Source organism: Eschscholzia californica, unplaced genomic scaffold, assembly GCF_041429995.1.
Source record: "Eschscholzia californica isolate CP2 unplaced genomic scaffold, dmEscCali1.0.p SCAF_6, whole genome shotgun sequence".
Classification (NCBI taxonomy): domain Eukaryota; kingdom Viridiplantae; phylum Streptophyta; class Magnoliopsida; order Ranunculales; family Papaveraceae; genus Eschscholzia; species Eschscholzia californica.
Genome location: NW_028238483.1, coordinates 33,725,411 through 33,741,256, shown reverse-complemented (window position 1 = coordinate 33,741,256; position 15,846 = coordinate 33,725,411). Strand labels below are relative to the sequence as shown.

The following is a 15,846-nucleotide window of genomic DNA, read 5'->3' as shown; positions in this document are numbered from 1 at the left end:
AAGTAATAACTAAATTAAATGTGGAAAAATTACTTTGCTCTTTGATTTTTTAATTAAAATTTTGCATCATTATAAACACAGTTAATTATTGTATATTTGAAATAAACAAACAAACTCCTACTCTTTTTTCAACTTACAAAATTAGAAACTTAATTATCCTAATAATATTACAGAAAGTCTTGCAGTAGCGTCACATATGTATGACGCATGCCGGGGTACATTACATTTTACGTGCAACTATTTATATCTCGCACAAACGTTTTGTACCTGGATCATCTTTAATGATGCTTTATGACTTATGTAGTTAGTTTATCGATCTCCTGTCACTTGTTTCACACATTATGTTTGTAAGAACATCATTGAAGATTTTTTTCTTGTTGAAAGAAAAGAACATCATTGACGATGATCCGAGTATTATTCCTTATTTATATATAGTTATTTGTCACTCTGTGTGCATTGGATATCAAAAATCAAATGGATTGTCACGAAATACCACCTAACATTGTTAGTTCTCACTTTTAGATCAGAAACAAATTGTAAAATTTAATTTATCAAATTTGGGCGACCTCTCTCAATAGAAAAGAATGATTTTTAGCTTTTTTTTGTTGAATAATTTTTAGTTATTCATGTTTGTTTAAACTTTATCTATATCTATATGACTATATCTTCTATATATATATATATATATATATATATATATATATATATAAGCCAAGTCGGGTCAGTCACTCAAAATATTGAGATCTAAATGATGGTATATGTCCCCAATATTTTGAGTGACTGACCCGACTTTTTACTTCAGACATATATAGATTATTTACAAAATTTACTTCAGACATATATAGATTATACCTAGAAAGCAATATCGAGAATAAAAAGTAACAAATGAATTTTACCAACCTTTGAATCCTGAATTGATGGGTAGTACATGAGCCATGTACTTTACCAACCAATCATAAACAACCTTAACCTGAGGATCTTATCTTCATATAATTGGGGGGACTCTAGCCTCTAGCTAGAACCCCATGTCCTAAATCTAAATTAAACAATTTATATGTTTGAATTTGAAGACAACTATACTTATTTTGATTAAAATATAGATATAAATGTGATTACATCAGCCCTTAATCAAGTCAATACTCCATTATTCCGCAAATTGCATATAAAATAATAGGAAGCAAAGACAAAATAAAATTCTTAAATAAATTAAATAGTAATTAAAAATTGATGATAGTGGGTTTCAAATGGGGATGCTTTCATTTTTGGGGGGTATTATATATATACTATATAATGGTAGAAATTCCAATGAGACTAGTTGATGAGAATCTATGAGAAATAATACTTCAAGGATTCAATGAATGTACATAACCCCATATACTCTTCTTTTATAAGATTTTAATAAAGATTCATCTAGTCTAATCTTATTGTCCATTTGATTAATTAATTACTAACCCTAAATTAACTTTAACTCCAAGTGTTTAGGTCTTCAAAGCCAATTAACTATCATTGTACCAATGATCCATAAAGAAGTCAAGAGGAAACAACCATTATACGAATACCCGTATGGTGAAGAAACCTATGGTTATCGAGAGATTTTATGTTTTTGATATTCAAGGAATAAACTATCAAATTGTCTATTGTCTGGCTAGTTAAACTCTCCCTTTCCACGGGATATGTAGAGATAATTCTAACTCAGCTGTCGAAAAAAGTCATTTAAAAATATAAACGAAGAATTATGTAATGTTCCCTTTAAGTTTACTCGTTAGGGTTGGTTTTGTTTCCTTGTACACATTTTTCTATTAGGAAAAAAAAACTCTGAAGTCCGATAACTCTATTATAGGAGGGTATGTCTGGATTTTCTTGTTCTCTATCATCTTTCTCTAATTTACTGTTTATAAGATGGTCAACCAAGATTAGCCTAATGCGTATGAGTTTGGTTAGGGCAAAAGGAAGGAAATAGAGACAATTGGGTGGGCGAGTGGATGAAATAAAGGCTAATAAAGAGTGTGGACAGAATCATTTGGGAGGATGTGAAGTAGAATATTCATAGATATTCCACTTAATGTGGTGTATCATGAGTTAGGGCAAGTCCAATGTGGGGCTCGGGCTCCCAATTTTGGGAGCCCTTGATTTTTAGGAGCCCCGGAGTTTTTTTCAATTCCAACGTCGGGCTCCTAACAGGGGCTCCCAAATCTAAATTATGTACATGTGTAATGTACGTGTGCGGACTTTTAATTTCAATTTTCAACTATAAATTATTAATTTTAAATATAAAATTGAAATTTAATATTATGTTAGAGAGAGAAGGAATTTTGAAAAGATAAAAAAAATTAAAAAAAAGAAAAAATTAGAGAAATGATTGGGAAAACAAATTTAAAACAATTTATACTTTTTGAAAAAAAATTAGTTTAAAAAAAAAATTAAAAAAAATAAAAGGAAGTGGGGTGGATCCCCTTTTTAGGGGATCCACCCCAAATATGGCCGTTGGGAGACCCCCAACGGCCATATTTGGGGCTGGGAGCCCGGGAGCATGGGGCTCCCAGCCCCACCGGGAGCCCAGCCCCGGGGCTCCCGGGTTGGAGGGCTGGGGTTGGGGCTCCCAAAATTTGAATTTGGGAGCCCCAGCCCCCCCACATTGGACATGCTCTTAGCCCATAATTATTTCTTTGGGATGAGCAGTAGAATATTCATAGCAACTCGCAACTAGTTTGTTCCAATTATCAGTGACGATCTAGAGTTTTTTCAATCGGAAAACGAATCGCTGTTAGTTTATCTTGGGTTTCATTTATGAAGCTCCAATTTTCATTTCTGATTTATGAGTTTTTTGTTTCATGATTTGTGAGTTAATGAAGGAACTAGATCTAGTTCGATTTTGAAGTAAATTTGACAAAGATAAATTCATATATGTTTGATACTAGGGTATAGCATAACCCGGGCACGAAAATTTCTATATTTATGTTATTCAAAATTATCGAATATTTTGGTCTTATACAGATATTGAAGTAATAAAAATATATTAAAAATAATAATGAAGATTATATTTAGTTGTTTGAAGGGAGAAAAGAGGAAAGAGAGAAAAATAGTTAGAGTGTTTATAGACAGTGAGAAGTTATTCTCACTTTTCCACCTTTATCCTTTAAAAATTCGTTAAAAAGAAGGGTCGTGATTTAAAAAAAAGAATTAGATGACCGAGATTTATAAACCAAAGTTATGACATGGCATGAAAACCTATGTCATTTGTTATATAGATTGAAATTAATGTGCTTCGAAGAAGATGAAGTGATTTGTTTAGAAAACTATTTGATTTTTGTTTAGTTTGAGCTAGTATTTGAATTTGTATATCTATTTGAGTTTTTTTTTGAAAATTAACACATTAGTTAATTCAAATGTACGAGCTTTTCAAAGCTTCTAAACTATCCAAACAAAATTGAATTGAAATGTGAATGAATTGTAAAGACATTCACAAATCCTAAACAAATCAGACTCGTGGTTTGAGTTGCATTCTTGTTAGAAAGATAATGAAACATCTTTTGTAAATAAAGTATTGAAAATGAATCTTACATGCGAGCTCAATTTTAATCGGAATATATTTTTTCCCTCAAAATAAATTATTCAAAGTGAATCTTATTATTATTGGAAATGTAATAAAAAATCTTCTTTTAAATATATAAAGAAGGGTTGTCAATTCAGACATTCGTGGACATTTCAAAATCCACATATGTCTGGGGCATTAAATTCCGGATATTTTAAAGTGCACAACAGTCAGAGGCATTTTATCGTCGACTTTAAAAGCCGCGACTTTCTGACGCATTTACTTAGGGGCATTTAAAAGTTCACAAATGTTAAGGGACTTTCACACGCCCACAAATTTTGGTAAATTTAGTTGTTCGTGGACATTTTGGTGAATTCTAGTACAAAAGGAAAATGAATTTGTTCATCAAAAAATATCACGAATAAAATTACTACACTTTTATTGATGTGAAATCCATGAGAATCCATGGAAACTCCATACAATGTCCATGAAAATTCTTAATTGTCAATGGAGTCCACAAAAGTCTATACACATGAATAGAAATGTCATTGAAATTGCAATGAGAACCATAAAACTCCATGAACTCTTCATTGTATGAAAATGTACCTAGATAGGAAGTCTATGAATGTCCCAATTGACTACCCCTCTTAAATTTTTTTCAAAATCCAATATCTAATGAAAAAACAATTTATATATATTAAAGATTAAAGATAAATAAAATATTAGCTACACAAACTGGTGTTTTAATTTGTGAATATCATTTTGGCTACAATGATTAGAAACTTTTTCTTTTTTAATGGCAAAGTATATACCAAAAATATATGTTTCTAAGCAAATTCATAAGCCTAAACTACACATTTTTTTACTTAAATTGCTTGTAAATGATATTAATATTTGTTTTTAGAAAGGGTGAGGTAATCAATTTTACTTAAATTGCTCTTTAATTATAATATAAGAAGAAATCAATGGGTGAGGTAATCATTCATACTACTAGATTTACTTTGAATTTAATAACTCTAGTTTTGTGGTCCTAGATTACCAAAGCAAAGTTTAATTAAATTAAGCTGTACTTTAATTACTGCCTGCCTGCCCCAATATAAAATAAAGAAGCTGGATTAACTTAAACAATTATAATTAAGGAATCATACTCCTGGTTTTGGAAGAGAGTGAACATGGGTAACATGTAGGGCACTTATGATAAACATCCAATCTTAATTACTCACCTCATCATATTTCCAGCATGGGTCAAATTTTTTTTACTTAAAAAGAAAACAAAATCCTAAAATCTGACTCGAATCAATTCAGACTCAAATCAGAGAGATGATCACCAATATTTTTTTTGAATTGTTCAGCGTGTGTCTCGAACCCTTAACCTCTAGGTGGAAGATTATACCTCTTACCACTCAAATCAAGGGTTGTTGGCATGATCACCAGTATTGATCTGTCTTAGAGAGATGAGCACCAGTGGTCGAAGATGAGCACTACTAGTCGAGTGGTAGAATAATACCCTGCCACGATAGACACCCCAGGTTCGGCTAGAGCATTATCTTATTTTAGATTTATAATTTATTTGTACTGTGAAGTGTGAACTGATTTATTCTGAAGATCAGAGGGTGATAAATCAAAGCAAGAAAATCAACCTGTGGCTAATCTTTTGAATGGAGACAAAAGTCTAGTAGATAAGAATGTATGTTAACAAAATAAAAAAAAATTCATATTGTTAATCTGATTTGTTTACATGAAAATAATACAAGAACCCTAAAATCAGATCCATTGGAATGCTAAGAGCCAATGAAGATAGAAAATTGCAACTGTTGACAGTCATGGAAGTGTCAGTGATAACAAATGGTCCTTTATTTCAGCACAATTGGGGAATCCAACCCCCAAAAAATGGTAGAACTAGAATTCAGTACTTGTTTAAAAAATTGTAAAAAAAAAAAAAGAGGCCCATGAGACTGCAAATAAACCGGGCATAAAAATAACAATAACAATAATCTGCAAAACAGGTCGTGGATGGAGAGTGCATCAACGTTGAGGATTATGAAGGCGAGGGCGGTTGCAAAAGATCCGACCGTTAGCTCTAACAACTGTTGCTATACCTATACTCATGCCCGCCCATATGATCGAGAAGAACAAATGACGAAAATCGTTTCGAGCTGCAAATACAATAGAATACAAATATATCAGAAGAAACGCCAAGGTATATTTTCACAGGACCCTGAGTCGATTAATCTTCTGTTTTCGAACACCCTTACAAGTAGACAACTCACCTTGTCTTAGTGACATGGTTGCGAATAAGAGCCCAGACAACCCCAAAGCCAGAGCCAATGGAAAGTTCTGCATAAAACACAAACATATTTGTGTTAATCTTAATGGTCTGAAACCCCCTCGACTCTATTACGAAAATAAAATATATATATACTCACAGCGAAAGACTCGAGGCCCTGTGGTTGTTGGGTTGGGGTCATATCCCGGTTGACAGAAGAAACAATGTAATGTCCTTGCAAGAGATCAATTGCGTCCTTCACATTTAACCCCAAAAACAAACAATCCATCAGTAGTTCAAGTCAACAACACTCAATTGAAATGTCAAATAGATCTAACATGTCTCCAGCAGATCCCATAATTGTCTCCTAAAATGTATGACACTGGAAGTTAAACGTCCCGAGATTGAATGCTTTATACAAGTTAAAATGTCAGAAAACATGACGCCACGAATACTATCGCCTACCTTGAGCAGGAAACCATGCAGTCTATTTGCACTTCTTAAAAGCGTCAATGTAGATGCTGAACTTTCTAGAGATCATTTGCAGCTTACCCAACAAATGGAGTAGGATTTTTTTATGGTCAAATTTGTGATAAAAAAGCAAAAATTACATCGAAAAAACAGAAAAACACTGAAGAGAAAGATAATTATAAAGAGTGTGTGGAAATATAAGAACGAGCCCTTGGAATTTGGAAATGAGTACTTGCAAAGCCAAGATGATCAGAAGAGAGTTGCATACCTGCTTTGTCCCATCGCGGAAATTGTTCAGGTAATAGCGAGCAAGAGCGTTCCACCCATCATTAAACATACCCTGAACTGTTCGCTGTCCATATCTATACATTTGCGGTAAAAAGAAAAGAATAACTGAACTTTCAGAATTTCACAAATATAAATGAGCTTCAAACCCAACGCCTATGTAGTTAAGATAATACTGAATACATATGCATATGCCAAGGAAAATATCAGAAAACTTAGATAACCCAATTTCAGCACTAGGGTACATATTCAACAAGCAATACAGCTTAAACAAATAAAATCTACTCCAAACTGAGTCAACGAGACATTACCTAACAAAATCTCCTTTCAAAGCAGGAGTACCGGAATACTGAATGCTTACGTCATCTCCATGATTAGCCCACACTGGAACAAATGTGAGAATAAGAAAGCGAAAATTTTAAGTATAAAAGTGAACCAAATTAACTAAAATGCTACTCGAAAAATCAACAATATTGTATCCTAGTTAAACTCCACCAAATAAAGGGTAGACAAATAAATATCTTATCCACTCCAGGAGAAAGAAAAAGAAGTGACTGCGCAGTCACTGTCAATTGAACTCACTTATTTTAAAGCTTTCATCAAAGTGTGGATATGTGCTAATGGTTTCATCCTCCTTGAAAACGCCAATCCGATGAAGTTGTTTCTCCAACAATTTTCTTCCAATCATGCTCTGTTTACCACAGCAGATGCAACTCTATATGGGTTAGTTCAAGTAAATCGTATTACCCCAAGACAAACATAACAACAATGACGTGAAATGATGCGAGCCCAGGACCCAACTGATGTTCAACTTTGTCATTGGGTGGATGATTTCCATCAACACTCAACAGAGAAAGGATATGAAGAAATCTAGAGCACCAAAAGTATATCTAGCTTCTCGGGTTTAAATCTAAATAACCCAAGGGCAAAGGTATAAACTAGAAAATTTAAAAGCAATACTATAGTAGACCGAATAATTTATATGAAGAAATTGATAGTGGCTTAGGCTGTCTACACCAAAGAACTTAATAGTAGGTTGATATATCTCCACAAGGAAAAACACGTTAAAACTCTTCAGAAGAATTTCGAAATTTATTTTTTACGATAGAATGTGAATTCAACTACCAAAAGCAGCCATAAGTTGTAGAGTAATTCAATCTAAAATGTGGAGTTTCTGAAATACACTAACAGTTGGCGAGAAGGTGGCAACAAAAGAAAGTGAAAAGGTAACTGGTACATAGGAATATAGGATAGATAACCCACAACAGCACTGGCAGCATCCTTATACTCTTTTATGCAAGCAAACTTCCTACACTAAAGCATATAGATCTCCTACATACTATTACATAAATTACGTTAAATAGAAATCAAAGGAATACTGGTAGTGTTGCGTCATGCTATCCTTCGGATCATATGGAAGGCGAGGATCACAGCCATCTGTAAAGATAAGAATCTAGAACGGACGTGCTAATTGAAAACATCCAAGAATGGTCGAGGAATAGATTGCACTCGGACCTGACCAGGTTGCGAGAAGCCTAGTCAGCAACACTCTCATTTTTTATTCTTCTGCAGACATCTAGTCTGCAGCCAGACCTTCAATTTTCTGGGAATTTCTAGGATTACTATACAGTTTCTCCTTTTTAATATAATCATTCACTTTTCAAGAAAAAACAATGAACGAATAGGAAGAAACAGACACAATATCCAACATAACTGAGAAATGACCAATGTTGTTTGGAATATTGATCACTCCGGGACGTAGTACAGCTATCCGGCACGCGATACGTACCATGTGAGTTTAGGGTACGTACTCGCTATGATGATTATGGAATAGAATAATCTTTATTTAAGCTTAAAGTACAAACCAATTAAACAAATAAACTACAAGTTAACAATTTAACTAGTTTTGGCTTATAGACATTTACAAAGAAATTGGGTTAGTTAACGCTGGAGACTCCAATACGCCAAGTTTGAGATGCTGGATCGTGAACCCGCCCAAAAAGGGGGCGGGGAACCCAATACGCGGTACGCAAGAGGGGGGGTAGAGTATCTGGCAACTATAGAAAAGACAGTGCCAGTATTTGCTCTTTTTTTCTTATTCCAACACAACTAACACATTTTATATTGAGGAAACAGGAGTTTAACTTGCCTGGGTAACATTTGTGCGGTCTAAACAATCAATGCAATTGGTCCTTACAACTCCAAGTTGCTCATCAACTTTTTCACCCTTCTCGTTCAAAAAGAAGTACCTAGTCAAGAGAAAATAAACAAGTGAACAGAATCAGGATTTCCATTAATTTAGTGCACTTTAAACACAAAGTAGCATAAACATAAGAATGGACACACAGAACATGCTCTGTCGGGGAACAGTATAGCACTCCAATTTAGTTCAGTTGTCAATCATTTGATTACAGCATGGTTCAGTTGTCAAATATAGAAGAGCTTTATCTGCTGTTAGGATAAATGATTAGAGCTATATAAACATTTAACCAGTGTACTCAAGTGTAAATAAGAATAATGTCCATGCTACATATTTACAGTATGTCCTCTTATGTCCTATCCCGTCTTGCGGTTGACTATTTACCCTCTTGTGAACCAAACTTTTATCATCTTCTGGAGTTTTTTCAAAAGAGGGAAACATAGGAAGCACAATAGTTTTCTTTTTAAACTGTATCAATAGAATATGGAAACCAATTACAGGGTATCAAGTTCATCCAAGGGCAAGAAGAGTGCTGAATAGAAACGAGAAAAAACAACAAGCCGGGGACCTGATAATGGTCTCCCAAAAGATCGGTATATTACTTAATTAGGTAAGAGCGAAACTAAAGGAACATACTATCAAGTCATTGGAACGAAACATCAACTATTGCATGTTTACATCGCTTGATTGACATGTATAAATACTGTCTCTAATCTTTGCATTCCTTAACCATGTCAAATGTCCATTTTATCACCCCATGAGTAAATAACTCTGCGTAAAGGATGTACAATACAGCGCATTACATTATGTATTCTGAAATTCATTTCCTGAAGACCAATTACGATCTTGCATTTTCACAATTTTATCACCAATCATTTTTCATGGATTTTGTAGATGACTTTCTGCCGTGTTGGCTTTAAGAGATCGAAAAGTAATTAACTTAGAAAAAGAAAATACCAAGACTTTTTAGTTACTAAAACCTAAAGAAGGGTGTCTTATATAATTAAGGAAAACATGATTGTCAGCTATTTGTTATAAAGAAAAATTTAAATATCTCTTGCCATGTCATACCCATTCTTTTGCAAGAAATCTGCCATTTGATCATAAAGGATAGAGAGGCGCTCAAAATGGACATGACCACAAATCTGATGAAAATCGAAGTGCAGATACCTACAATAATCAGTTAGTTAGCAGAGAAGAAGTAATGCAAACAAAAGAAAGAACAAATGTATATACCTTGTATCTTCGCTATTAATATGTTGCATCGCGTTTTCGTATTTTTCATGTAGACGTCCTTCACCTCCATGCTGATAAAAGAAAACAGAGGTGGGTACAATGAATTAGAAATATACCAGTGTCGTATTATCGGGTAAAAAAACTTATTAGTTACTACTTGTGAGAATGGAAAACACAAACAGAAATGATGAAGGGGATATATATATTTGTGCATCTACACCAAATATAATCAGTACATTTTTCATACAATTAAGAACGCGATAATTACATGAGAAATCAATAGCTTGCATGCATCAAGCAACACCTCCTAGCAAAGTAGGCGACATTAACTATTCCTAACTTCAAATCCCTTCATATTCTCAGAGCAGCACAAATATTATTTTTTTTCTATACAAACAAAGGTAGCTAACAGAAGGACGTCAGTACAAAGTCCAAAGTCGGGCTTTGCTTTTTGAGGGAGTCCAAAGTCAGGACTCTAGATCTAACTTACTACCAGTTAGGCAATTACTATCCAGAACTGAATATAAGATGGAAACTGAACATTTTAAAACTCCACATATACATCAAATACATGTTCTTTTAGAAAGGATACTGTGTTAGCCAAGGTGAAGCAAAGGAACCGAAAAAATATTAGAAGCTCTCGAAATAGAGTGCAGTACATGCATTTGTTTCCAAACCAAACAGGTGGTCGGGTGGTAACTGTGTCTTTCCACTGTGGAGAGCAAAGTTCAAAATGTTTGTTGTTTCAGAAAAAATAGTAGTTGGACTCATTAACTTACATATATTGACCATCTCGGCCATTCACTTCGAAGAATAAAATTTTGACACCAAAACTAAGTGCAACAATAAGATAATGAATTATCAACATAGAAAAAACTACACATTTATGAGGACGTTCAACGAGGGAAAATCATCTAATGAATAAGCTATAAATATACCTTATTGACAAGATCTACTGCCAAGACATTCCCGTATCTTTTTCTTAAATCCAAAAAGTGGCGCTCTGCTACTCGAGGCTGCAATTGGTTGGCAGTAATCAATAAATTAAGGCGTATGTTATGGTCGAGAAACTAATTAGTCAAATTTACTAAATGGAGAATACAAAAGCAACAAAATACTCACAGCCTCCTCCAGTTTCAAGAGCTCAAATTTAGGTTTGTATGTCAAATCAACTATCTGCTGCCACACCAACGGAATGGAACCTCGAACCTGCAAAAAGAGAATCAGCTGAAACTTAAGGTGGTGCACTAACCCAGGGAACATCATGCAAATAATAAAAGAAACAAACAGATAACTTGAGTTCAAATATCCACAATGCTCTTTAAGTACAAAAACCTTTCTCTTCATGGTTTACATATTTAGGCAGAAACCTAAATATCAGAGAAGTAACAACTAAGAGTTCACCTGAACATATGATGCTGTAAACCCATTCAATTGTAAAATCTGCTCACTTTCAACAAAATTCGCAACATAGCCATCTAAGTCAGCACCTCTTCTCCACATCCGTGTACCTTCAATCAGAACCAAGATTTGTATTATGAGGTCAACCACATTTATTCAAACTTTCGATCACAATCAAAACCAAATAGGTCCTAGGCAGAATATTCCAAACTTTCAGACCATAATATCACAATTCATACGTCATAACACCAAGTTAAATTTTACTTTCAAGTCATAAATTTTTATCTAACTTTTTTCTCAAAGCAAATAATCAATAACAAGGTAAAAAAGGTTGAAGCTAAGCCCAAGTGTTATAATTAAAACTTGCCCAAAATTTCTTCTCTCAAAAATGATAAAGCATCACATTCACAATCATTCTCAAAGCATATCACCGAAACAAAGGAGACATAATATATACAAAACTGTGGACACAATCCACAAACAGTTCGCTGGAAGGCCATGGAATTCGTGAAATTCGTGAAATCGTGTGGCACAAAGTTAGTATCCTCATTTACAGCACTTCAGACAGTTTGAAGCAGAAAACAAGTCTCTAAAAGATGTTCAGAGTGTGCGGTAATACCATTCCTCCTTGTGCACCTCCTCGCAATCAAAGTAACATCAATAATATCCTTAGCAATTGCTGCCTGGAAGTTGTGAAAGCGTGACAAGCAGTTAAGGAGTAACTTGCAATGACGAGAGATGAGAAAAATGAGCAGAATACATAGTTAAACTTAATTAGGGCAAGTTTTTGACGACCTGCTTTACATATCTCAACAATTTAAAGCAAAATATCAAATGATAAGGATATTCCCTTGGACAATAGGAAGCAAGTACGGATCGAGCTGCACGAAGAATCACAAGAGTAGATGTCAGCAGCCACAAAGTGATATGGTAATATGGTGACACAATAAAACGGGCAACAGCTTCAGAGATAGATCTGACCTTGTTATCTATGAGAACTTCCAACATGTAGTTATTCCAGAGGTACCTAAGGTCTGCCTGTCAAAGAATAACGATGCGAAGTCATGATATTTTTTAGGCAAACAACGTCATCTCACGTTCAGATAGATATGTAGCTGTGGACAGTTACCAACGCAACCAACCGGCAGAGAAAATGCTGCTTTACCAGTCAAGTGTTTCCTCATTACAACTATGAGGTCCATAAGGAAGCAACTATTCGACAAATTAAAAAATATAGATAAAAGTTACCTGTCTCCAAAGGGGAAGCCTTTTTGACTCTTCTCCCAAATCATGCAATCGCTGTGCACTGAGAAAGATATTACAAAAAAAACATCATAAAAAAGGGAGAAGACGTGAACCAAGTTCAAATAGTTAAAGAAAACTTACTACATTGCACTACTCCGTAACTCGAATTCAAAAACCAAACTAGGAAAGATGTTCTGAAAACCAGGTCTGATAGAATCATAATAATGTTAACTCTCATTGGTTATTTCCCGATATGCGTGAAGATCCGTTTTTATTCATCATGGCAAGTTTAACGCAGTCAGAACATTTCAAGTTGAACCATTTAAATCTAATCTTGGTAAGTTTCTGCTTCTAGGTGCTTAGGTCAAGTAAAACTTAGAGAAGTGACATTCAAATAGCGATCCTAACAACCATACACTGATGCAGAGACGAGGGTTCACTGCCTGGTGTGAGGTCTATACATCACTTGAATTTCAAAAGTCAAAACAGAAGTGGATCGGAACTCATGAAGGGGCTTTCGTGCATTCTGCTATCTTTTTTGCAATGAAGTGATCCATGGCTTGGACAATACAACAATACAGAAAAAAAGACACAATACAAATTCAATAAAATTTCTAGCCAGACACACCTGAGTGTTAAATTAACGTCATATGAAAAATACAGGCCAGAAGTCCTCTCTGCGGCACTTAGGAGCACAGAAAACTCAGACTCCATCTTTTTCTGTATATAAGGGATGCAAATAAAAATAGTTTAGAGTAACCAAACTAATACATGAAAAACCAACTATATTAAAAAGCAGCAGCATCGATACCTGTTCCACAGAGGAACTGTTTAGAGAATGATCACATGGCAAAATCTTTAAGGATGATATTTTGAAGATGGGATGTCCCAAATAAGATCCAACACATTCACGCTCCGTTATCACTAATATGTATACTCCTACGACAAGACAAGAAAGGTAGAGTTTAATGTCAATAGAAAACTCTCAAAGCACGGGATATCAATTATATTACTCAGATTGCAACTCAAAGTTAACATCACATTATAGTAAGGAGAGTCTATCTACGTATTGATTATATCTGTGTTGGATATATGGCCTTTCCGGCACATAACAGGCAAGCGTGTAACCCCAATTCTAGACATTACAGGATGAAATTATAAGATTATAAAAATAATTGCTTGCCTGCCAAGAGCTTTAGTGTTCCAATTACACCATAAATAGTCTGAATCCTTGGAGCGCGAACAGACTGCAAATGTGGAACCTCATCTGAGAAACACAACATAAAATCGCAAACCCAGTCCAATTTAATTCAATTAAGGGGTGAAACCGAAAACCCATAATTGAGAATGAGATGAAAAAGAACACAAGAAGTAAAAATATAAAAACTAACCCATCAAACTCATTGAGCCATCAAGACGACTGATTGCTAAACAGGGACCAGAAGTACCATCAGTAGGCTCAACTATGTACTGGGCTGGGAACTCCCATAATCGCATTCGTGTGTATAACTTCTGCTCGGAATCAGTCATTTCCATTGCACTTGGTGTCCAATTTGCTGCAATAGCAAAGAACCATCAGCCCAAACGTGCAATCCAATCCATTGTGTATCAAATGGAAAGTTGGAAACAATAAATTACAAATCTAAACCTTCTAATAAAATAAGAAAAACAAAAGCCAACTTTTTTTTTTATAAAATTCAGAACCAAGCCCATAATTCATTATAAAATTCAGAGAATTAACAAAGCAGAGATTTTGTTTCAATTACATCAGAGAGTTCCTACCACATGAATATAATCACAACAACCCAAATCTCTGAATACCATTTATTCTACACCAAACTAGTAATATAACCCAAAAGTTTCAAACTTTTCTATTAAAGTCCACATAGTTTTACAATTCAATGATTAAATTATCAGCAAAATCCATAATTACACACCAAAATGTCCAAATAGTAAACAGCTTTTTCCAGAGAATTATAAGAATCAAGTGAATTATTTGACATATGAAATGGGTTTGGATCATTTAATTCATTAAAAGGAGTTTGAATCATGATTTCCTTCAACATTGAAGTGGGTGATCTACTCTACAAATAAATAAGAATTGGATCCATAAAGGCACAGAAATTCGAAGGGAGAAAGAAGAATTACATGTAGAAGCAAAAAAAATGTGAAGAAGAAGAAGAAGAAGAAACCCTAATTAATGTTACCTTTGGGAGGAAGGAGAAGAGGAGATCTGGTGGTGGGGTTGTGGATGAAAGGTGATAGGCAGTTGTTGTGAAGGAGGGGGGACAAGGAGGAAGAAGAAGAAGAAATGGGAAGAGAAAGTCGTTGGGAGACGGTTGAGAGGAGAAGAGTACTAGTATTAGTGAGGAGTAATACGAAATTGTTGGATCTGATTTTGAACAATTTCAGCTTTTTCAGGGGTATTGGTGTTCCTCCAGCGCATATTAACCCTTTAGTCGTCAGCATACATGGCATGGGTACCCCTCCTCCTCCTCAATACATTCCTTCTTCTCCTAATCATTCATGGTTACCCACCACTTCCATCCAACAATAGGCCACTTTTCTCTCTCTCTCTCTCTCTAAAATAAGGTTGAAAAATGAATAGAGAGAGGTAATGGTGAAAACAGGCACCAAAATAGGATAGCAAATTTATTTAGGAGAGACAAGCCGATTGTTTTTTCAAAGGAGATTAGTACATAATAATCTATACACATCCATATGATGTGTTCATTAGTTTTTAGCTCATCCCAAATTCCGATAAAATCTCGACACGAAAGTCACAAACTAAAGTTGGTTTCTCATTGTATGTGAAAGATATATGAACTCGACCGTCTCTATATATCTTCTGTTACATTACCATAGAATTTTGACCATTTTTTCGCTTGTTTAAAACAAAAGTGTTCCCTAACTTTGTTGAAATTATAACCTCCATGTAGCTTTCTTCTGCTTCTATACCTCAGCAATATTGATGATAGAACTGAAAATGAGTTTAGGCAAGCTAAAGTTCTTCACATTAGAAGCAATCCTTCTCGTGCAAATGAAATTCCCATGCTCCACCATTTGTTTTTTCTCCTTTCTACAATATGAGACGAGTTCCACTCAGTAGTCGTGAAGTTTACAAGCGTCGTGACAAACACAGCTTGGCCTTGGCGTGCTAATCTAAGCGGAATTATTGGTGCCACCTAATTGCATAGACATGACCTAAGT

The 15,846-nt window shown here is 34.7% G+C and overlaps 1 protein-coding gene across 2 annotated transcripts; it reads right to left on the bottom strand.

The window, feature by feature from the left end:
• Positions 1–5,224: 5,224 nt before the first annotated feature.
• On the bottom strand, positions 5,225–15,821 carry LOC147533873 (phosphoinositide phosphatase SAC6-like). Of its 2 annotated transcripts, none has more exons than XR_015228457.1 (21): positions 14,844–15,448; positions 14,028–14,192; positions 13,820–13,903; positions 13,448–13,575; positions 13,265–13,356; positions 12,640–12,697; positions 12,373–12,429; positions 12,239–12,272; positions 12,011–12,091; positions 11,395–11,501; positions 11,113–11,199; positions 10,929–11,006; positions 9,991–10,061; positions 9,826–9,924; positions 8,704–8,803; positions 7,137–7,245; positions 6,866–6,938; positions 6,264–6,631; positions 5,959–6,165; positions 5,803–5,869; positions 5,225–5,688 (listed from the first exon to the last, which is right to left on the bottom strand). XR_015228457.1 is itself a non-coding variant. In XM_086651262.1 (21 exons), exons 1-21 carry the CDS (start codon positions 15,112–15,114, stop codon positions 5,558–5,560), a joined length of 2,082 nt encoding a protein of 693 aa, XP_086507388.1. In that variant the 5' UTR covers positions 15,115–15,821; the 3' UTR covers positions 5,225–5,557. The 2 variants fall into 2 exon arrangements, 1 of the variants encoding a protein (XP_086507388.1); XM_086651262.1 differs by having other exon boundaries at positions 5,959–6,054; positions 6,538–6,631; positions 14,844–15,821.
• Between the last annotated feature and the right edge of the window lie 25 nt (positions 15,822–15,846).

Excerpts from the sequence above, each read along its gene's own strand:
- LOC147533873 (XM_086651262.1), bottom strand. The coding sequence starts at position 15,114 with ATGCCATGTATGCTGACGACTAAAGGGTTAATATGCGCTGGAGGAACA. Across the intron at positions 11,007-11,112 it reads TCTTGAAACTGGAGGAGGCT|CCTCGAGTAGCAGAGCGCCA; the intron begins GTGAGTATTTTG and ends AACCAATTGCAG. Across the intron at positions 6,055-6,537 it reads TCCGCGATGGGACAAAGCAG|GACGCAATTGATCTCTTGCA; the intron begins GTATGCAACTCT and ends TTAAATGTGAAG.